The 21,595-nt window shown below is 43.9% G+C and overlaps 4 protein-coding genes across 5 annotated transcripts; 1 reads left to right on the forward strand and 3 right to left on the reverse strand.

Moving 5' to 3' along the window:
* Positions 1-1,703: 1,703 nt before the first annotated feature.
* On the reverse strand, positions 1,704-3,594 carry LOC121404648 (probable ATP-dependent RNA helicase DDX47). The gene is given in 3 exon segments (XM_041594493.1): positions 1,704-2,845; positions 3,050-3,308; positions 3,370-3,594. Coding segments are annotated over 3 exon segments (1,551 nt in total). The 5' UTR covers positions 3,580-3,594; the 3' UTR covers positions 1,704-1,763.
* Positions 3,595-9,857: 6,263 nt separating this feature from the next.
* LOC111077520 (vacuole membrane protein 1) lies at positions 9,858-13,496 on the reverse strand. The gene is made up of 5 exons (XM_022371825.2): positions 13,353-13,496; positions 11,603-12,106; positions 11,250-11,531; positions 10,871-11,177; positions 9,858-10,809 (listed from the first exon to the last, which is right to left on the reverse strand). The coding sequence occupies exons 2-5, from the start codon at positions 12,085-12,087 to the stop codon at positions 10,255-10,257; spliced, it is 1,629 nt and encodes a 542-aa protein (XP_022227517.2). The 5' UTR covers positions 12,088-12,106; positions 13,353-13,496; the 3' UTR covers positions 9,858-10,254.
* Positions 13,497-14,380: 884 nt separating this feature from the next.
* Positions 14,381-16,935, reverse strand: LOC111077526 (gamma-aminobutyric acid receptor-associated protein). The gene is made up of 3 exons (XM_022371834.2): positions 16,666-16,935; positions 14,795-14,992; positions 14,381-14,723 (listed from the first exon to the last, which is right to left on the reverse strand). Exons 1-3 carry the CDS (start codon positions 16,753-16,755, stop codon positions 14,655-14,657), a joined length of 357 nt encoding a protein of 118 aa, XP_022227526.1. The 5' UTR covers positions 16,756-16,935; the 3' UTR covers positions 14,381-14,654.
* A 392-nt stretch (positions 16,936-17,327) lies between these two features.
* On the forward strand, positions 17,328-20,946 carry LOC111077522 (BTB/POZ domain-containing protein 9). Of its 2 annotated transcripts, none has more exons than XM_022371827.2 (5): positions 17,328-17,437; positions 17,557-18,207; positions 18,281-18,916; positions 18,989-19,435; positions 19,492-20,946. In XM_022371827.2, exons 2-5 carry the CDS (start codon positions 17,623-17,625, stop codon positions 20,122-20,124), a joined length of 2,301 nt encoding a protein of 766 aa, XP_022227519.2. In that variant the 5' UTR covers positions 17,328-17,437; positions 17,557-17,622; the 3' UTR covers positions 20,125-20,946. The 2 variants fall into 2 exon arrangements, with proteins under 2 accessions (XP_022227519.2, XP_022227521.2); XM_022371829.2 differs by having other exon boundaries at positions 19,504-20,946.
* Positions 20,947-21,595: the final 649 nt, after the last annotated feature.

Genomic DNA, 21,595 nt, shown 5'->3' on the forward strand with positions numbered 1-21,595 from the left:
TTTGCTGCCACGATTTTAAATATTGTTAAACATATGAGATTTTCTTAACAATGTCTTGGAAAATATCAGCATACGAAATCGCCAAAGCATTTTGCCCGAAACCGACTGTGGTCGATGTCGTGGATGTGCTCTCAGATGAAAATGAGAATGCTCTCGCCTATAAAGACGGCACAGATGATTTGGAGAAGAGCTCGGAGGACGAGAATAATCCAAGCACAATGCCATCGAAAAATGATACAAATAAAAAAATGCAGAATGATAAAAAAAACCTAAAGACTAAGCCGCCTAGGCCCTCGCCATACAAAAGGAAAATTAATGAGGAACAGAATAACCCTCGAACGAATCAACAATCATCGGTGCCCCTACATTTGAGCTGGCACTAGAGGGTGGCGCCTACTCAGAGGGGCCCATGCAAGCATAAACAATTTTCAAAGGCTCCTCCAGCTGGAAGCCAGAACAAGCGTTACACTTCAGTGCCGCCAACTTGGGTAAACGTAAACCCAACCAGTGACCAGGCCCAGGCACGGTGGATGCCAATCGCACAAAACAGATATTCAGCGCCTCCTCCTCCAATAATACACCACAACCAAGAACAGTTCATGATGCAGATGTTATATGCAGTGTCTCCTCCAACTTTATTAGGTCAGCGCCCTCCAACTGAATCAGTAATGAATCTTTCAGCTGTGCCTGTAGTGCCACCTCAGACTGAACCTATGATGCACTCGCTGAATGCCCAGTCACAGCATAGGAATATAGAAGAGTATAACCCATCAGTGAAGACGTCGTCATCACTTGGAAATCAATCTGTTAATGGAATTGATTTCGATCTGGACTATCACCCTCGTCCTGCGAAGCTGATAAGTGTGATTGATACACAATGGCAGCACTCTCAACACTGGCTGGTGGATTTATTTGGGGTCCAGTGCTTTGGAAATATGGATGGTGAATGTAATGCTCCGAATTGTAAGCATACAACCAGAGACACTGGAGATGTGTTTAGCCAACTGCTGCTCCTAGATGCGGATAGCCTTCTGATCACATATGGTCTGCTACGGCGCCATCAGTTTCTGTTTTTGAAATTCGCTGAATGCTTCGCGTATGCTTTCAACAAACGCAATCTACTAGACGACTTGTTGCACTTGCTCGCCGATTGTCGGCTGTATAAATCTCATAGTTCGGGCATTGTTGGTCTTACCTTCCATATCTTGAAAAACAACGGGTTGGAAATCCAAGCTATGGGTTGCATTATGGAGTACCTATGGCCTACCAGTAAATCGCTCGAGTTTAAAGAACTGAACCTTAAAATATTACAACTTGTAGAATCTTCTAACTGGTATACTTATACTGAGCAGCTTAGCGACATGTTTAAGACAGAAGGGTTCAAAATACCACCCGAGATATTGTCAACAATTATCTCGTCGACTAAAGGAAGTCCGGAATTGAAATTAAAGGCTACACAGCTCTTGCAAAGCTACATGCAAAACGGCGTGTAAAAAAACACTGCTGAAGTCACCGATTATTAAGCCTGGATATCATAATAATGCCAGTACCAATTCATACGCCGACATCGACGACGATATATGCCTGAGCCCTTGTTACACTCCCTCTGAGGATACCATCAACTGAAGAGATCGCTGGACCAACAAATTTGAAGATATAAAAACCAAAAAAACTGCTGCGTACAAATAAAATATTTTCTTGTGTTCCGAATTGTATGACAATTAAATAAAACGGGACTTAAATAACTTAAAATTAATTTATTATTATCTTTTCTGCTTTCCCTTACTCCAGTTTTTCTTGGCAAAGGGCTTCTTGCCCTTACCCCCTCCCCCACCACCATTGGCCATGGGCTTCATGCGCTTGCGCGCACCTGCAAAGTGCTCGGAATCATCGTGATTTTCCCCACCACGCTTGTGACCTCTGCCGCCCTTGGTGTCCTCAAGATCTTTCAGTTCTAGCTTGGCCGTGCGCTGCGCCTCAGCCACACGCTCCTGCAGAGCCATCACTTCGTCCTCCTCACACTTGTAGAGCGGCAGCTGTTTGCCCAGCAGATGCTCGATGCGCTGATACAGCTCAATATCATACTGGCTGACAATGGTGATGGCCCTGCCTGAGCGTCCCGCTCGAGCTGTGCGACCCACCCGATGAATGTAGTCCTTGCTGTGGGTGGGTATGTCAAAGTTCACGACCACGTCGACATGCGGAATGTCCAGGCCGCGAGAGGCCACGTCTGTGGAGATTAGAATGGAGCGATTCTTTGCCTTGAATTTGTTGAGCGCCGCCAAACGCTTGTTCTGCGACATTTGGCCATGAAGGGGAATGGCGGCCAGACCCAGAGCACGCAGCATGAGAGCCGTCTTCACAGTGTTGTTGCAGGTGCTGCAGAAGATCATGAAACTATTGCCGGCCAGCTCGTTGAGTATGTGCACCAGATAGACATCTTTGTACTTGACGGGTATGAAAAGGTACGATTGCTGCAGCTGCTCCACAGTCTGATACTTGTTGGAGACCTCCACCTTGACGGGATCCTTCAATGACGCCCTCTGCAGCTTCTTCACTTTCTTGGTCATTGTGGCACTGAACAGGAATGTGCGACGTTCGCGTGGCAATACCTTCAGTATCTTATCCAGCTCCACCTCAAAGTCCATGTTGAGTATTCGATCTGCCTCGTCCATGACCAGATATTTGATGGCCTTTAAATTGAAGCCCTTCATGTTCTCCAAGTGGTCCACCAGACGGCCCGGTGTGGCAATGATTATGTGCGGTTTCTTGGCCAGTTGCAGGCCTTGGGCCACCATGTCCATGCCACCCACAACCACACAGCATTTAATGCCAATTCCGCTGCCTGAAAGAGACAAATGGAAATGCTTGCATGAGATGCGAGTTTATAGGAGAATCCGTTTCGTGCCTCTAGCCGTATTTGCTCAGAGGTAGTGACGAATAAATAAAATAATAATTTCATGGTTTCGTTGAACAACAAAATCAAAACTGGTTTAACATCATTGTGCAGAAGGGAAGTTCTGATATCAAAAACTAGTTGAGCACTTACCAAGCGCCTCGAACTGCTCGCCTATCTGGAAGGCCAATTCACGTGTGGGCGTTAGCACCAGCGCGAAATAGCGCTGCGGGTTTTCCAGCAGCGCATGCAAAATGGGCAGGGCAAAGGCCCCTGTCTTGCCAGAACCGGTCTCGGCCAGGCCGATCACATCCTTGCCTTGAAGAGCCACTGGTATGGCCTCCCTTTGAATTTTTGACGGTGCCTTCCATTTCAGCTCATCGCATGCCTGGCACAGAGTGTCGTTCAGACCCTGTGGACCGATCAAATGTTAAATAAAACTTGTTCAAGATGCGGGGTTAACGGTAACATACAAGGTCCTTCCATGTTAACTTTTGATCCTCAGTTGGTGCAGCACCGTCCGACTCAGACCCACTTCTAGCGGCCTCATCCTCATCGCCGCTATCCCTTCGTTGACATCATTTTCGTTGTCTGACTTCTATCTGGTCTTCCTCCTCGCCACTGAGCTCTTCTTCGTCACTTGTTTGCAGCTGCGCTTGCTCGTCTTCAGATGTTTCCGACATTTTTTTTTTTTTGATTAAATCATCGCATGGATGACAGGGGTTTGATCGCAGCTGTGTTGCCACATTGATCAGGTACTGGTGTATGACTTATTGTCCGATTATTCAGTTTCGGACGCTTGATGGGCCCAAGGTGTGTCTCCAGAATATGTGTTTAGTGAGATCTTGAGTTCGAAGAGTGTAAAACCTCCGAAAGTATTGTTTAAAAACTTGTTTGTGAAAATTGTATCTTTTATGTAATTTTTACAGGCCTCCCCTTTTGGCCTGCACAGACTTCCTGTCAGCGAGCTTGACAGGCGTTAAAAGTCATTTCCCTATACTTTATTAATCTAAAATGATTTATCACAAAATGCTTAAAAGTCCATATTAGCGCTTTTTATAAACTGTGCCAATTTTCTGAGGTGGAGTGGCTCTTTTTGATTAAGAGTTCATTTAGATCCTTATAATATTTAAAAATTCGATACTTACCCCTAAGACGGACGAATCTTTGGCATTTAAAAAGCAGATGTTCAGCGGATTCTGTGACATTACATGACTCGCAGATATCCGAATCAATCGCTTTAATTTTGTATAGAAAGGCTTTATCGTACGTGTGTCCTGTCATCAGTCTGTTTATTGTCTTTATGCTTTTTGCATTCCATTTTAAATTATAGTGCCATGGTTTTTTGGGTATGTTTGGAAAGATTTCGATTAAACTAGTGCACTTGTTACTACATTTTTGTTTATACTCCTCGTTCCACTTGTGTTCTAAGGAGTTTTTAATTTCTCTTAAGGCTTCTTTCACACTAAATTGAATGTAAATGGTTTCCCCTTCTCGTATGGCGTCTTTTGCTGCCGTATCAGCCTTTTCGTTTATCGTTACCCCTTTGTGCCCTGGAATCCATAGAATATCCAGTTTTTGCATGCCTGATGTGTCGATAATATTGTGAATGTCTCTTTCTATGTATGAGTCTGTTTGTTCATTGTTTACTAGTTTTATCGCTCCTAGACCATCACAACAAATAACAGCTTTCTTGTATCCATTATTGGCACATATCTCACTCGCTTTTTTAATACCTATCAGTTCGGCCCCTACAGATGAAAGCCTATTAACTGTTCTATATTTATATATATTTCCACTGGGTAACTCTACAATTCCTATACCACACCTGTCCTGCGTGACCGATGCATCTGTGAACAGAATATTCCAGCCTTCTTTTGAATATTTTTCCAAGATTTCAGAGAATCTGGCTGTGATTTCCTCCTCGAGTATTCTTCTTTGTTCTTTGTCATTTCTTTTTCTCTTACATTAATCTTTTTACAGTGTTTATAATTATCACAGCTTTGTGAATTGTCGAAGAAAGTTTTAAATTCTTCTAAGGTACAAGTGTAACTCGTCTTTGCTTTTGATCGTCTTATGCTATCGAACATCCTGGGATTCAGCTTCTTGACCTTGAAAAGTTCTTTGGCTGTAAGCCACTTAGCCCTGAAACTTGGAGGCATTATACCCGCCAACAAAGATTTCGTGCTTGCTTGTATCAGGAGGCACACCTACACATCTTCTCAGCACTCCTGCCTGTGCAATTTCCATGTCTTTATTGGACCCAACTCCCATGTCAGAGAAGCTGGTAATTGCATATTCTTGCTTGCTTCTTATAAATGATTTGAAGATATTAACGCTAGTCTTAGGTTTCAGTCCCGACTTGATAGTTGTCGCTAATTGTATAAGCCTACTGCTTTTCCTAGTTACTTCTTTTACCATTTTTATATGACTGGTATTGGACATGTTAGAACTTATAAGCCTACCTAGAAACAAAAAGCTTTTTTTCACAGGTATTAGAACATTTTTAACTTCTATGTTCAGAGACCTTCCACCTTCCCTTCCCATGTTCATAATCACAGATTTGCTAGGATTGAAACTGAAACCCAGATCGCCACATAATAGGCTAAAATCGTTTAATTTGTTTTTCAGATTTGCAACTACGGCCGCATAGTTATACCCGTGTGACACCAATATAAAATCGTCGGCAAATTGCATGATTTGTGTGTTGCAGTCCCCTACCTGATGGAGTCTTTTGGTGTAGATATTAAAAAGTAGTGGTGAAAGACATGATCCCTGGGGTAATCCTCCCTTGCACCACTTCTACTGCATCTCCCAGTCTTAGCAACCTAATGGACATGAAACTTATAATCCAGTCCACATACATTTTTGGAAAACTTTCATTTTCCATTAACATCTTTAAAAAATTCAAGTTTACACAGTTGTAAGCGTTGTTTAGGTCAACAGCCGCTACTATCACATGCTCCTTGCTTTTTTTCCTTGCAGCTACCTCATTGATCACATCATTAATGCACATTGCAGCTGACTTATCCTTCTGATACGCATAAGACCTATAGGGTAGAATTTCGTTGTCCTGTATATATTTTTCAAGCTTGCTTTTGATAATACTGTTAACTGTTTTGGCCAGGACCGAAATTAAGGATATTGGTCGAAAATTTGTTATGTCTGATAGATCTTTGTTTTTTTTTGGGATTGGCGTGATTTTAATCGTGCGCCACTCAGCTGGTACTTCACAGTTTGCAATTTTGTTGTTGTAGAATTTGACTAATTCTGCCTTAGTATCCCTGTTTAATGCGTTGAGCATCTCATAAGTGATCTTGTCAAAGCCTCCAGAAGTTTTTTTTTTCGACCTAGGACCATTTCTAGATCTTCAAGAGTAAATTTCGGATTCTCGTTTTCTTTTGATGCATGCAAAGTGGCATCAATGCTTCTGGCTTCAGCAGGTACTTGTTCTTTTAGCCATACTAAGTACGACCCAGCTTTTTCTAAATCAAATTGTTCTTGAGTTTCTATGTTGCAATTTTTAAGGTTAGCTAGAAACTTCCAGGCTTCCCTAGTATTTGCCTTCACATTGAGCTCTGTTAGTTTTCTGGCGTAGCTAGTTTTCTTTGCAATTTTGACAGCCTTCTTCCATTTGATTTTCAGATCTACTGCCTTGCAATAATTCTGAAAAGCTGGCTCCGAGCATGCCTTTTTTTGGGCCTCAGAGAATTCGTTAAATAGTTTGGCTAACCTCTCATCCCACCATAACTTTGGCCATTTGTTGTCAACTTCAAAGGTAGCAGCATTGATTTCATGTTGCATGCATTTGGCTAAGTCTCTATGTTTTTTTTTATATCTATTTTTCCCAGTTTTTTAATTAGTTTGTTTTTAGCTAGAAACTTACTTAGCTTTTTTCCTCTTCCAATCAATTCAAAACTTATAGGGTGGTGGTGACTACCTCCCAGAAACAGTTTCTCACAATTCCAATTCTGAACTTTAATACCCTTTACAAAGGTGAGGTCCAAGACGGACCCTGCAATTGAATCTATATTTCTCCTAAATGTAGGACATCGATCATTTTACCAGAGCATATCCTGCATTGTTCATCGCTTGTTTTAAAAAAGCCCCTTTTCTACTGTTTATTGTGTCACCAAAACCTATGTGTCTAGCGTTAAAATCCCTGCCACAATTGCATTTTCAAAGGGGTCTAATTTTTCCAGAAGGGTATTTATAGCTTGCTTAAACGTTTCAAACGATGTTGTTGGTTCAAAATATATGGAAGCGATAAAAAGATTTAGTTTATTATGGGTAGTGCTTGCAATGACAATGTCCTGATCAGATTCATAGGTTATCTTTTTCATTTTAAGATCGTTTCTATAAGCGATCGCTACACCTCCATAGCCATCATCTCTGTATTTTTCAATTAAATTGAAATTTGCTAATTTCCTAAAGCTGAGATCGTGAGAAAAAACTTCAGCCAGAATGGCAATACTAAAGTCTCCATTATTTAAAAAAAATTCAAGATCATTTTTGTTTGCTTTTATCGATTGAATATTATGCTGTAAGCACTTCATATTCACGTCGAGACTTTAAACTTTTCTCATTTTCTTCTGTTGGTGTCCTATATATCCTTTGTGGTATTTTCGTTGTATTTTCATTGGTATTGATGTAATTTTTGGACATATTTCGTATGCCACTTACTGAACTGAACTGCGACAACATGCTTATAACCTGCTGGATAGTAAATTTGTTTTCTTCTGAATTTGATAACCAGCGACCGGTATATGGTCACTAGTATCGTTTGTATAAGCTTCTAGCTGAAAATGTGGTTTTTGTATGGGAATGGTTGGTCTTTGAATTACTCTGCTAGCATAACTATGCTTTTTGAGTATTTCATTGGTTTGGATGTTTTTATTTTGTATATTTTCCTCGGTTCTGACTAATTTGGGAAAATTAACCTCATAATTTTCCATCTGTGAATAATTCTGATGGACTGAATAGGTATTTAGCACTTCCTTTCTTGCTATTTTCTTTATTGTCATAATCTTATTAATGTCATTTTCTTTTTCCCATACTGGGCAAACAAATCTGTCCCTGGCTGAATGATTCTTCCCGTTACATAAGATGCACTTTAGAACCGTGCATGTTCCGATGCAATCTCCCACTCCACATTTGGTGCACCTTCTCGCCGATTTGCATCTGGCTGAAGTGTGCCCAATTCTGCCACAGTTAAAGCACTGACGTACTTTTGGAATATATTGATATACCTTCATGCCTGCATATCCCGAAAAGTGAGATCTTTTCTGGAATGTCAGCACCCTCAAACCCGATTTTTACCGTCTCTGTTGGTATGAACTTAAATTCTGAGTTGGTATCATCTATCAACATTTTTTCCCTCCTTGCAAATCTTTCTAGCGATTTTATCGCGATACTTGACATTATGTTCTCCCTGATTTCCTCATTCGAAAAACCTAGTGGAACACCTTTGATTATACCAAAGGATTCCACATAATTCCGTGGTATAAATGCTACCATATTCATCTTTTTCAAATCGCTATTCTTAACGAGAGTGTTTGCGTCAGTAAAATTTGAGAAATATATTTTGTATAAGGTCGGAGCCAGCGAAACAATTTCTTTAATACCTTTAATTTTTATATATTGTATTTATTTCCCACCCCCACCCACTCTGCCCATTCCTCAGTTATATTGCGGCAGGTCAGCACAGGTCGCTACATCACATCAGCCCTCAAACAAAACGAAAAACCAATTCAAACTGCCAAAAATTGTAGAGCCCACACACAACACAGTATGTGTGAATACATGGCACACACACATTTACGTAACCTGGAAACAAAACTCAAAACAAACTCAAAACGGTTTCGGAAAATAAGAATTGATACAAAATTTGTGTCGTGTTTACATATTTTGCAATCTCCAGTTGTTTCCTCCATGAATCGAACATGTCGAAAAATTGCCGAACGTCTCAGGCCCACGACCCCGAACGTCTCAGCACCACAAGTAGGTCGGGCAACTTAGCCGAAGACCTGGGGTGCTGGGCAGGGATCAGCTGCGCCCCTTTCGTTGTATGAACTGGCACTCTATATACTGTATGGTTAGTGTCAATGCTCTGTCTGCATTAATATATTATTTTATTCATTGATCATTTTCATATTTTGATGGCACGTTTGTTTTAATGATTTAACATTCTTATAGTTCGTTCAACTTTGTAAGCTCACATACCTTTTCTATATGTTTTATTAGCTGATTGCTGCTTCAGGCGGTTTTGTCAACACTGGTAATGTTGGCGGGAATTGAACAAATGAGTTGAACAAAGTTTATGGGGCAATCGTTTTTAGCCATAAAATATTGGACTGCTGAATTAAGGCGCAGACGGACAAGCGTTTTTGACGAGTACCTTCCGGATTGGCAGATGAAGTCCACGGAATGATATTGAATGATCTCCAAAACAAGCAGCAACATTTTGCCCTAAACATTTCTCGTAAACGTGAAGAATCGTTTTTACACGAAAATTTAAATATGATTAAGCGGGTGGCGCGTCCTGTATGTGATGTCCTTCAAGCTGGCGTAGGGGCATCACGTGGGTTGGAGAGTCTTAATACAAGTGTCAACTGTTGGCAACGGATCTGGAAGTGATTTGGAAATCTCAGCGAAATGGAGCGGATATCTGGAATGCAATCAAGGGAGTCCGCCCGATTAGCCCAATGAGTCTGTCTGTGCATTTTTTTATTCATACTACGTTTATTTTTCGTATATATTTCTTTTTGTTTTCAGCATTTCAGCGACCGTTTTATTACTGCTCCTCACTTCTTCGTTTCAATGTCTTTTCGCACAATTTGCACATTTTATCAGCGACTAGATAGTCCCTCTCTGTCTGTCTCTCTCCCACTTATTTTCTCTCTCTCTCTCTCTCTCTGTCTTTCTCATTCACTTTCCACAGTACAGTCACACACATATATATATGTATGTACATGCGCAGCTTTATACTAATTTTTGTTGTTGTTTTTATATTTGTTTTTAATTTTTTACTAGTAATTCAATTGCTCCTTACGCTGTTCCCCTTCTTTTGCGTTACTTTTTGCACTTAATCTAAGTTCGCGAACTAGCGCCGTCTCCGTTCCCTACCGGCCGGATGCCGTCTCCGCCTCCTCACATCTCTTACATACACAGCGTTCACTTTATGGTTGCAAATTTGACTAAAACAAGGGCACGAACAAAAAAAAGGTACAATAAGTTAAAACTTGGATGGGAAGCGGGTTTTGTTTGCAGGCGGGAGGGGGATAGGATGTCTCGAAAAACTATCAACACAAGAGATTTTGGGCTTGGGGCTTGGGATTTTGGTTTGAAGCCTCCGCTTCCTATTCGCGCAGGGCCCGCTGCTTGGCATGCTTCTTTGATGTGGCCGTGGCCGTGGGCGTGGTCGCAGGCACTGGTACTGCCTTGACCGCCGCCGAGGCCGTTGCCGGAGCCGGTGATGGTGATGACGGTGAGGGAGTCTTTCGGTGCAGACGCTTGTGATAGCTTTGTCCCAGTGAGTTAACAATTGACACGACAAAATAGCACACCATTCCAATTACAAACGTCTCGAAAATCTTTGATAGCAGATTGCCCGAATCGGGTCCAACAGCAGCACCTTTGCCGGTGCCACGCTGCTGCCGATGGAGGCGCTGCTTTTGGTTTTTGAGAAAGGCCTTGAAGGGCTCTTGCAGCTTATGACCGAAGAAGGGCAGTGAGGCCAGCAGATCCACTGCCCGCTCGATCAGCGTTTCGTTGAAGGCAATTATCACGAACACTTTCTGAATGTGCATTTTGATGATGGCCTTGCCGATAAGTGTGGCGCCGAAAAAGGTCCAGAATGGCACTAAGAAATGGCCGCAGGTGATGCCAGCCAAATCAAACAATGGATTGGGAATCTGCAAAGGATTTCTTGGTCAGTACGGGATTCTGGGATTGTCTACATCCGTTCCCACTTACGCTTGCACAGGCCATGATGCCAAAGAAACCGATGCGCTCCACCACGCGCTCCATGAACAGCTTGCCCTTGTCCATCAGGCTGAGGTTCTTCTGGTTCCTTTTGGCGTTCAGGGCCTCAAACTCGGCCAGCTCCTCGGCATCGTCCGGATCGTATCCGGAGAGTCGCGCCGCCTTGGCCATGAAGTAGGGCGGCAGCTCTCCCAGGGCCGTGCCGGCGCCCCAAAGGAATGCCTCCAGTCGAACCTTCGACATGATGGCCCACAGATTGGGCACTCGCTTATCGTACGGCTCCTCCGGGCAGATGATGCTGCAGGTGAGTCAAACAAATAAAGCGGTCAATGCAGAGCCACACATCACGATTGGGAGGGAGTTTACTCACTCATCTGGGTATGGAGGGCGCGGGAATTTCAGTGAATTGCACTCGTATGCGGCAAGCGTGACGCTGGCTATGTGGGGCCCCAGATATAGAAGGAACGTGTGTAGGCCGGTGCCAAGTCCCACTGAGGAGAGAACGCCCAGTCCCAGCCAGTAGACAAAGAACCAGGTGTTCCGACGCACCAGCTCAATGGCCAGCTGATGTGGTCCATCGATTCTGTAAGTTATGCTAAATAAAATGCCTAATACTATCAAAGCGGCCAGCAGGAGACGTTGCTGCACCAATCTGAAAGATAAGAATTGAGTATTTTGAGTATTGTTTTCGGACTGAACATCCGTTGGGCCAGTGGACATTACCTTGCGCTCCAAGTGCGGAACAGCGCCAGCAGTTCGAGGCCACAATACATGGACGTGTCCAGGGGTCGACGCCAGAGCACCAACTGCTCGCGCTCGATGCGCTCCCTCTCGCGCTGTTTGTCTTTTTGGTTCTTCTCCTTTTTGCTCATTTGGAATTTTCCCTGTACCTGCGACAACTGGTTTGTCGACGACGAGGTGGACGGGGAGATGGAGGAGCTCGATCCTGATCCTGATCCCGATCTCGGTCCCAATCCCGATAATGTGGCCTGCATAATGGATACCTTGCTGCTGGTGCTGCTGCTGTTGGAGTTTTGGTTGGGTTTGGTGTTGGTGTTGGAATTGGCCTTTAGACTGCCGTTGGGTAGCTGCTTTTTGTGGCTGTGTTTATTCGTGCTGCTACTGCCGCTCGTGTGGCGTGTGCTCTGGGCATGGCTTTTCGTGCTGGTGGCGGCTGTTTCCTTTTCCCTTTTCGAGTGTAGTGACATTTAAGCGGTTTGCAAGCGGCTAAGAATGAAAACGAAAAAAATAAAGATGCAAAAATCTCCAATTTAGGTATTGAGGCCAATATTATTGAAAACAAAAATTCTTCTTTTACTGAATTGAATTTGAGTTGCAAGAATGCTAGTTAATGACACTATGACACATCCGACACATCATTCGTTATCGTAATCCTGGTAATCGCCGGGGCCTACTACTATTTTGTTTCAAATTTATGCAGAAAAACCGCGCTAGCAGGCGTTGCCAGATTGAATAATTATTTAAAAAATAAATAACTTTCCACAACTTGTGCGACTTTCCCACGGCAACGGCAACACATTGTGATACATATATGTGTGCACTTTTCCCTCTTTTCCCTTTACATATGCGGGCACAACTTTATTTCTAAATTGAATTAGATTGGTGACAATTTTCGACAGGCTAGCAGACACGCAGAAACACACACACACACACATATAGCGTCTCCCCATGCGCACGTGTTCGTGACTGTGTACGTGCGTATGTGTACGAGTAGCCCGCGGAAAAGCACAAGAACAACAATAGAAGGGAGATTATCATACGATACTCGGAGAACCAATAAAACGAATCCACATGCGCGTTTAACAGAGCAACGAAAGACTGTCTGTGCCACTGGCTGGTGTGCGGCCGGGTAGGGGTGTGGGGGTCGGTCCGGTGAGGTGCAGTGTCTTCTTGCTAATCAGCGTTTTTGCCACACAATAAATGGAACGGACACACTGGGGGCTGCTGTGACCAATTTTACACCCAAATCCGATGTTCTGAACTTGGAGTTTCAGTTTTTACGGGGTGGTAAGGCGGCAAAAGCGTGTGCTGCCAACCCCCTTTTGGAGCGACACTGACACCAATAACAACAAAGAAACAATGGCACAATGAAGTATCTCCAGAGGGATGGTGGGAAAGAGGCCAGTAAAAAAGAACGAAAGACAGGGCAAAACAACTAACAAACACAAAAATCAATTGCACTTGCACAAGTGCAAAAACAACAAAGACACGAAAACAGACGACCGCGAACCAGGAAAAAAAACCATAAACTAATCTTTGCTAATTTGTACGTCACGAGAACACCCAGCAGCACCAGCAACAACAACAACAAAAACCGTACAGCATAAGAAGCACTTTTTCGGCAGTATCGGCTGTTTTGTAACTGACTTGTAAATTGTTAAAAAAAAAACGGGGCAAAGGTAAAAGGTTCTCGAGGTGGCTGCTGCACTTTCTAATCAACGGCCATATTTACCTGGTACTCTAAATTTTTTCTACTGCCACCGGATTGGTTTTCAGCCGTGTTTGGACTGGAGCACGATTCACATGAAAACAGGAATTTGTTAATAATAATAAGTAGAAGTGCCCGAAATGATAAGTATATGTCAAACGTTTGACAACACTACAGATCAGTGCTGTGAAGCACTGGTATAGCCAAAAAGTGCTGCCAGACCGGGAGAGGGCTGCCATCTGGTTGCAGCTTAGCGCTAACTTCGAAGGGTGGCTTTCTCAAATGTCTTCGGGGATCTCAAATCAGAAACTCCGGATTTCGTTTGAGAGAAAAATATTTCTAAATAAGTTATTTAAATCTGCAGATACCGTGGCACCGACATCTTACAAATTTTAAAACTGAATACATTTTTGTTAAATAAGTATTTAGCCAATCTTATAGAAAATTAATACAATTTTGGGATACAATTCAAAATCCGCTTGAATTTTTCACTTCCTGCGAAACAGAATAATGCTAATTTTCTTCTGATGTCCGAAAACTCTGTTGGTATACCATGAATACCGTGAATGAATATGTATGCCCTTGGCCAACAAACAGAATGATGAATGAATGAACCATTGCAGGTGGAATGCACATTGCATCACTTTGCATTGCCACAGCGAGAATTGCTTATTTGAATGCATGGATTTCAAGGGGCATGGCCTCTTTCACAAGACAAAGTTTTAGCTTTTTTATATTCTTTTGTTTTTTTTTTGTTTTATTTATTTAATAATAGATTAATTACCGTAGACTTAAACCGAGAGAGTCCTATTCATAACCATACACACTAAATATGCACATCATTTGCTGCATTATTACACAAATTAAAGGCAAAAAAAAAAAACAAAAGAAAGTTGAAAAAACATTACACAGAAAATAGCGAATAAAGCAATGTATGTATGTACGGGTTCGATTGTACGGACCACCAGCACAGGCACAGCAATGTAACGTAAATGGGGGGGAAGGGCTGAATCGAACGGGCCCCAAGAGTTAATGGTAGGACAAAAGCATACTTTTAATCGGAAATACTAAGGTGTATAGAAAAAGTTATATATATAAAATAAGGTTCACATAACAATTCATTTTTGTTGGTTTGCTCATTTCCTCTGTTCAGATCATTTTTTTAAGTTCATCTTGTTGCATTTTGTGGTTTTTTTTTTCTCAATTCGTTTAGCTAACTCGCGTCGTATTGTATAAGCTGCATGCTAAACATAAAATATATTGATTTATATATATAGATTTCTGTATAGGGGGTTCATTTCATCTTCATCTCCATTTCCTTTAAGATTAGTAGGTGCCATAGACATTCTCATCGGAGTAGGCTATGTACAGGAAGTAGTCCTCCTCGTGGTGCTCCTGCGGGCATAATTAAAGTATTCAAAATGGTTAGGTTAGAGTATACTCAGAGGAGGGCTCTTAGGACGTACCTGGTACAAGGAGCCCATGGTAGCCGATGTTGGTGGAATGACATTGTTCACGAAGAAGAAGAGGGCATCTTCGGGACGCAGATGAATGCGCTTGCGTATGAGGAAATAGAACTGGCCCACAGTCAAATCCGATGGCACCAGATACTTCTTCTTGTCCAGATCCCCGATGCGTGCCTTGGGTGCCTTCTCTACAATCACCTGCAGGAATACAACAGAGGGGCAATCAGTAATGTTCGATGTTGAATAACAAGCAAATAAAAACATTTTATAGAGTAGAGTACGTGCCCTTGAAATATTTCAAAAACACACACATTTGGCGAAAATCATGAAATTGTAATTGCATTTTTCAGTGTCGCCACACAAGTTGCTCGTTGTATGCTCGACTACGTGATACCTCACAAATGTTTAGGGGTGTCATCACATGAGGAATTCCTCAATTATCTTTGGCGTTAACTGGTTACCCCTTCCCATTCCACCTACCCCGCCAGTTATTTAGCAGCCGAATTAAAGTTTAACTTGGAGCAGGAAGCATCAGCACAATGAATATACATGCGATTAGCATTCTAGCTGATTCTGCTATGTTTTCTCTCTCTTTCCTTTCCCTCCCCCTTTGTTAGCCGCATTAGCCAATCTGGTAAGCGTCATTGGCCGCGGCCAAGGTGTCGTGGATTCTATAGACGCTTATACTGGCTTAGATATTGAATTCGTTTGGATATGTATGCACATTGTACATAGATATGGTCTGACCAACCAGCTGGCCTTGCCTCTCGCTCTGCCGCTCGGTCAGCTGTTATGTGATTTTTGTGGCTGCCAAAAAAAACAGCAAATCAAAAATAACAAAAAGCAATACCCACATGCATATAAACAGGCGATTTGATTTCTCTTAGAATATGAACATAATGTACAATGTACATACAAATGTACCCTTTGCAGATGCTTCAAAATCAGAAGACTTTATGCAGGGACTCGCAACTGAATCGAAACATCAACTCAGGCGACTCCACTACACAATCGAAGCAATGCAACGGATGGGGGAGGGGGTGGGCACATGCAGGAGGGCTGATCGAGGAGTTTTCGCTGATAAGGTGAAATGGAATGGAAATGGTGAAATAGCAATATCAGACAATGGAGAAGTCCACTTTCAGACTATGACTAATTTCTGTGCAGCAGAGAGAGGGTTCTGTGCTGTTTCGGTTGCTGCACAAACAAAAACAATTGCTAACAACAAAAACAACAACCGACTGGTTGTATTAGTGAGCGATTTTGTTTTTATGCGCAGTATTCGTTTTTGTTTTTGCAGGCAAACAAAACCGAAAATACAAAATCAAAAACAACTGGTTGGGCGGAGGAGAGGGGTTGGGGTTGCTGCTGATGCTTGGTGGGGGATATGTGTAGGAAGGCATAGGAGAGTGGGAAGAGAACAACAGCACAACAGCTGAGCAAGTGGAACAGCTAGCTGGCTTGCGCACACTCGCACACACACACACACTCAAAACGCACAACGAAAAATAAGACAAAAAAAATTAAAGACAAAGCAACTCTACATGCATGTACGTTTGTATGCGTGCGTATGTGTGTAAGACAATTTTTCATTTTAATATTATTTTGCTATTGTTTTGCAAGTGCAGAAAGGCGTTTTGTGGTTAGAAAATTCGATTTTGTTATTAGCTCCAGACATTCATTTTATGAACAATTACCAACAACATCAATATGCGCATTATTGATTTTTCCTTGCCAACAAAAAAAAAAGATACGAACGACGCAAAACAAACGCATACATACATAGCCACACACTTGTGCAGGCACCACATACACACACAACACTTTTCCATATAATTTTATATATATGTACTTATATATTTGTTACTTACGGGTACACGATCTGGATATTTACGACGAATCTTGTCGCCCTCAGCGCGACGCTTCTCAAAAGCATGTTCTTCCTTATACTGGAACTTCATGATTTTGATAAGTTTAGCACAATCAGCTAGGAGACGCAGTTTTCACTTTTTTTCTTAGGTCCAACAAAATCGACAATAACTATAGCTGTTTGACTGTGTGTGTGGATTTGATTTTTGCAGTTTTCCCTGGCCTTATTTGCAACCGTGTTCGTGTAGTTCGTATTTTGTTGTGATGAGAGTCGAGCGAAGAAACATCGATGTTAACACCGATATCTTCGATGTTTTGGGCTGCAGACATCGATGATTTTACTCAAACATCGGCAAAACCAACCTTTATAAACTGGAAAATAGGACTCCTGGAACACTTTACTTTACAACAAGTGCCTGGAGGAGTAAGTGTGCAAGAATGTAATTATTGTACTGTAATATATAGTCATTATTAATACCATATCTGCATGAAGTTTTTTTTTCTTTGTATTGTTGTTGGTTTTCTTTCGGTCTGAAATACGTAATTTGAAATTGTTCGTCGTGAATGGCAATTATTTAGGACTGCATTTGAAAAATATCGCACAAAAATATCTATATTAAAAATATAAATATATATCGATATGTCAATATATATTCAACATACATCCCTAGGTTCCATTAAAATACTCTAAAAAAATATTGTTTTTCGCCTGAAAGCGGGGGCAAGGCGTACAATCTATATAATCTACGTAGTAAAAAAAGCCATAATACGAGGGTGAGTAGTGGGTAGGGGTCAATCGTAGCAACCTATCCGGCTGACACTCGAGGGTATTCGAGCAATTGTCTTGCGGCGTCATTTGTTAACAGTTCCTTACTCCACTCACACTCGTGCAGTTATACAACACACACACACACACACACCAACAGACTTCGGCCCACACATAGGCTCCCAGCGACGGAATGAGCAGCCAGGGACACCACAAGATGCATAGATCGTCCTCCTCCACCGGCAAGAGTAACAAACCTGAGCAGGAGTTCACCGATGAAATCGATCTGTGCGACCGCTTCTCGGCTGACATGGCTCGACTCTGCATGAACGAGCACTACTCGGACGTGGAGTTCGTTGTCGAGGAGCAGCTCCTGCCGGCCCATCGCGTCATTCTCGCAGCGCGCAGCGAGTACTTCCGAGCCCTGCTCTACGGGGGCATGTCAGAGACGACACAACGACGGATTACGCTGGAGGTGTCGCTGGATCCGTTCAAAGTGCTACTGCGGTACATTTACTCGGGCACGTTGCTGCTGTCCACCTTGGACGAGGATGCCGTGATTGACGTCCTCGGCATGGCAAACCAGTACGGGTTCCAGGACCTGGAGATGGCCATATCCAAATATCTGCGTCAGTATCTGGCCCTCAGCAATGTGTGCATGATTCTGGATGCAGCGCGCCTCTACAACCTGGACGAGCTGACCAATGTGTGTCTGGCGTTCATGGATCGCAATGCTCGCGACTTGCTGCAGCACGACTCGTTCAAAATGCTCTCCAAGGTGGGCCAGAGTCATTCAACCAGGAGACACGCACCAGCTAATCCCTAATGTATATGCGTATGTAATCTTGCAGGAATCTCTAGAGGAAGTGCTGCGACGGGACTCCTTTTTTGCCGCCGAGGTGCACATCTTTCAGGCCGTTTGGAAATGGAGCCGGTACAATCCGAATGTGGACATCAAGTCGGTCGTCTCGTTCGTCCGTCTGCCACTCATGAATCTCGAGGATTTGCTGCAGGTGGTGCGACCCTCTACCATTCTCGAGCCGGACAAAATACTCGATGCCCTTCAAGAGAGGAGCACCTCAAAGTCGCTGCCCTACAGGGCCGCCCTGTGGCCCGATGAGAATGTGGCCACGGAAAAGCATGATTCGCATTGCATTCAGGGCGATTGCCGGTCCGCCCTGCTCGACGGAGACGTCACCGACTACGACATGGAGAACGGGTACACGCGACACTCGATCACGGAAAACGATGCCGGCATTGTCGTCGAACTGGGCACCACCTTCATGATAAATCACATCCGCATGCTGTTGTGGGACCGGGACAGTCGGGCCTACTCCTACTACGTGGAGGTCTCTGGCGACATGATGCACTGGGAGTGCGTGGTAGACTACAGCGAGTTCCACTGCCGATCCTGGCAGTATCTGTACTTTCCGGCTCGTGCGGTCCGCTACATTCGGCTCGTGGGCACACAGAACACCGTCAATCGGGTAAGCCAGCGGCGTTTCCTTGCATCTAAAGATTCTTCTCAATTGAGGATTCCCCCTCCCCATCGGTCTCAGGTGTTTCACGTGGTCGGACTGGAGGCCATGCACACGAGCAATGTGCCCGATTTGGTCGGCCACTTTGTGGCCCCCCAGCGCAATGTGGCCACTGTCGATCTGAGCGCCATTGTCACGGACGGGGTCAGCCGCACCCGCAATGCCCTCATCAACGGCGACTATGTGCGCTATGACTGGGACTCGGGATACACCTGCCACCAGCTGGGCAGCGGCGATATCGTTGTCCGCCTAGGGCAGCCCTATCACGTGGGCTCGATGCGTCTGCTGCTGTGGGACTGCGACGATCGCACCTACAGCTTCTACATTGAGACCTCGACGAATCGCCGCGACTGGCAAATAGTGGTGGACCGGCGCAATGACAAGGTTCGCTCCTGGCAGAACTTTCATTTCACGCCCCGGCCCGTTGTCTTCATACGGATTGTGGGCACCAGAAATACAGCGAATGAGGTAAGCAATTGTCTATCCGTTGGCTTGGCCGGTGCCGCGAATCAACTCATGACTAGTCCCAAATACAGATATTCCACTGCGTCCATCTCGAGTGCCCCTCGCAGGACAAGAGCTATCTCAAGGAAAAGGAGAAGGAAAAGGAGTTTGCACGAGAGCGTGAACGGGAACGCAAACGAGATCTGGGAAATCTGCTCAAGCCGATTACCCCAACTGATGACAACATTGCCTCCACCTCAGCGTCAGCTATAGCCGCCCTTGCAGCTATCGGCTCATCAGCGGCGGATGAGCCCAACGAGAACGAGCTCAAAAGGAACATCCCTTTTTCGACGCAGCCAGCTGATGCACTGCTCGATGTTCCATCGAAGGCGGAGGCGGAGGCACAGCTTGAACCAGACACACCAGACAAAGTCTCCTCAGCGCCGCCTTCCCCTGTAACAACATCCACACCTGCAGAAGCACAAGCTGAACCACCTCTACGGCAGGAGAAGGACAAGGAAAAGGAGAAAGAAAAGGAGCAGGCTGCACTGCCCCAACCTGATGTTGAGTCTGTGCCAACACCCCTCCTGGTCGAGCTGGAGACAAATGAACCAGCAGCCAGCAACAACAGCAGCAGCAGCAGCAACAACAGCAGCAGCAGAAGCAGCAGCGGTCCTTCATCCCCAGCGACGCTGAGTGCTGAGGGCTGCTGAAAAGGAAGCTTATATATTTTGTACTTTGTTTCATGAGTGTCCGCCACTCTAAATACTCCTGTGGTCAAATTGTAATTGTTGTAGACGTAGACCCCTTACACCCAATGCTCCCATTGCACCCATTGTAGAGTGTGTCCTTGTGAGCCGTCCCCAGTTTAGTTGCAATCCTGCACCGTATTTGCACCGCCGTATTTGTTATCTAGTCCTTCCCAGTGCCGTCAACCCAAGACACGCTCGAAACATTCGCATCGCTAATTGTTGTTTTACATATGTATGTACGTTTTACGCGTATTTAACTTGTTTTAAAAATGGTTTTTTCCAATACTTAATTGGATAGGAGCTCCCTTTGTTTGCCAGGCATCAGAGATATTTTATTTCATAAGTTTTACCACTTAATTGTACAGATTGTGCGGGTGAGTCCCAGCAGCCGGTGAACCAAAATTGTATACGATATGCATCCCGGGGCAATCCCAACCGATACGCGACACCCGATACGGGATACGGATGTGCCTCTACACATACCAAATTTTATGAAAATTTTAAATATTCAAAAAATATCAACTGCACTTCGCATTAAGCTCCCATAGGTAGTTAAAGTAAGAGGAAAGCCCTCACAGATCACAGTTTCTGTAGGATAGTAGGCTGGCTATCCCTTGTGTGGTTTCCGAGCACGATCTTGCCCCGGGTGTACACCAAAATTTAAGTTATTAAAATTATACTTACTACTTGTCGTATATTATGCAATTTGTATCATAGATAATGCATACACTTCAATGGAAATTGCACCCAAAATAAAACCTAACCAAAAATGTTCCACACAAACAAAATCATGGTGAGGCAATAATCAAATGCAAGCTGCAGAGAGGGAGGAACCGCAACCAAGGCAGTGGGCGTCCAGAATGACAGAGACAGTAACAAAGCAGGGCACTAAGCAGTGCAAGCGAATTAGAGAGAGACGGAGATAGCTGGCTGTGCCGGCAGAGTAGTCAGCAAGACGCAGAAAATTGCAATAAATGTAGAGTCCACAGCGCAGGCGCAACTATGTATTGTGCTTGCGAGGGGGGGCAGCAGAGATGTGTGAGAGAGTGTGTAGCCGCCTGCCAGAGAGAGAGAAATATGGGAGCGAGCGCACCTCGCTCATTTTATGCAAGGTCTCTTAACATAAGGTGAGGCATTCCCAGAGAGGGCTTTCCCAACAACTCGCTTTCGTTTCTGAGGTCATATTTTGTGGCCATGTCTCAGGGGCATGTGTATATCAGATGTATCGTTTAAAGGGTATAGTAAATACGTAATCTATCGACGGATTGTACATAAAGCGGATCCGTAAAGTAAGAGCCTCCCAAGAATATAGTGATCATAGTGATCGGAGTGGGTATGCCATGCCCCCCACCTTGTTTATTTATATACCTTGGCTTTGTTAACCGTTATGCTGCAGGTAGCTAACTGGCAGTGGTAGCGGCAGCGGCAGCGA

This window comes from Drosophila obscura, unplaced genomic scaffold, assembly GCF_018151105.1.
Source record: "Drosophila obscura isolate BZ-5 IFL unplaced genomic scaffold, ASM1815110v1 contig_29, whole genome shotgun sequence".
Lineage (NCBI taxonomy): Eukaryota > Metazoa > Arthropoda > Insecta > Diptera > Drosophilidae > Drosophila > Drosophila obscura.

Excerpts from the sequence above, each read along its gene's own strand:
- LOC111077522 (XM_022371827.2), top strand. The coding sequence starts at position 17,623 with ATGAGCAGCCAGGGACACCACAAGATGCATAGATCGTCCTCCTCCACC. Across the intron at positions 18,208-18,280 it reads CGTTCAAAATGCTCTCCAAG|GAATCTCTAGAGGAAGTGCT; the intron begins GTGGGCCAGAGT and ends GTAATCTTGCAG. Across the intron at positions 19,436-19,491 it reads CCAGAAATACAGCGAATGAG|TCCCAAATACAGATATTCCA; the intron begins GTAAGCAATTGT and ends ACTCATGACTAG.
- LOC111077520 (XM_022371825.2), bottom strand. The coding sequence starts at position 12,087 with ATGTCACTACACTCGAAAAGGGAAAAGGAAACAGCCGCCACCAGCACG. Across the intron at positions 11,532-11,602 it reads TTCCGCACTTGGAGCGCAAG|ATTGGTGCAGCAACGTCTCC; the intron begins GTAATGTCCACT and ends CTTATCTTTCAG. Across the intron at positions 11,178-11,249 it reads CGCCCTCCATACCCAGATGA|CATCATCTGCCCGGAGGAGC; the intron begins GTGAGTAAACTC and ends ACTCACCTGCAG.
- LOC111077526 (XM_022371834.2), bottom strand. The coding sequence starts at position 16,755 with ATGAAGTTCCAGTATAAGGAAGAACATGCTTTTGAGAAGCGTCGCGCT. Across the intron at positions 14,993-16,665 it reads AATATCCAGATCGTGTACCC|GTGATTGTAGAGAAGGCACC; the intron begins GTAAGTAACAAA and ends GTATTCCTGCAG. Across the intron at positions 14,724-14,794 it reads CCATGGGCTCCTTGTACCAG|GAGCACCACGAGGAGGACTA; the intron begins GTACGTCCTAAG and ends TTATGCCCGCAG.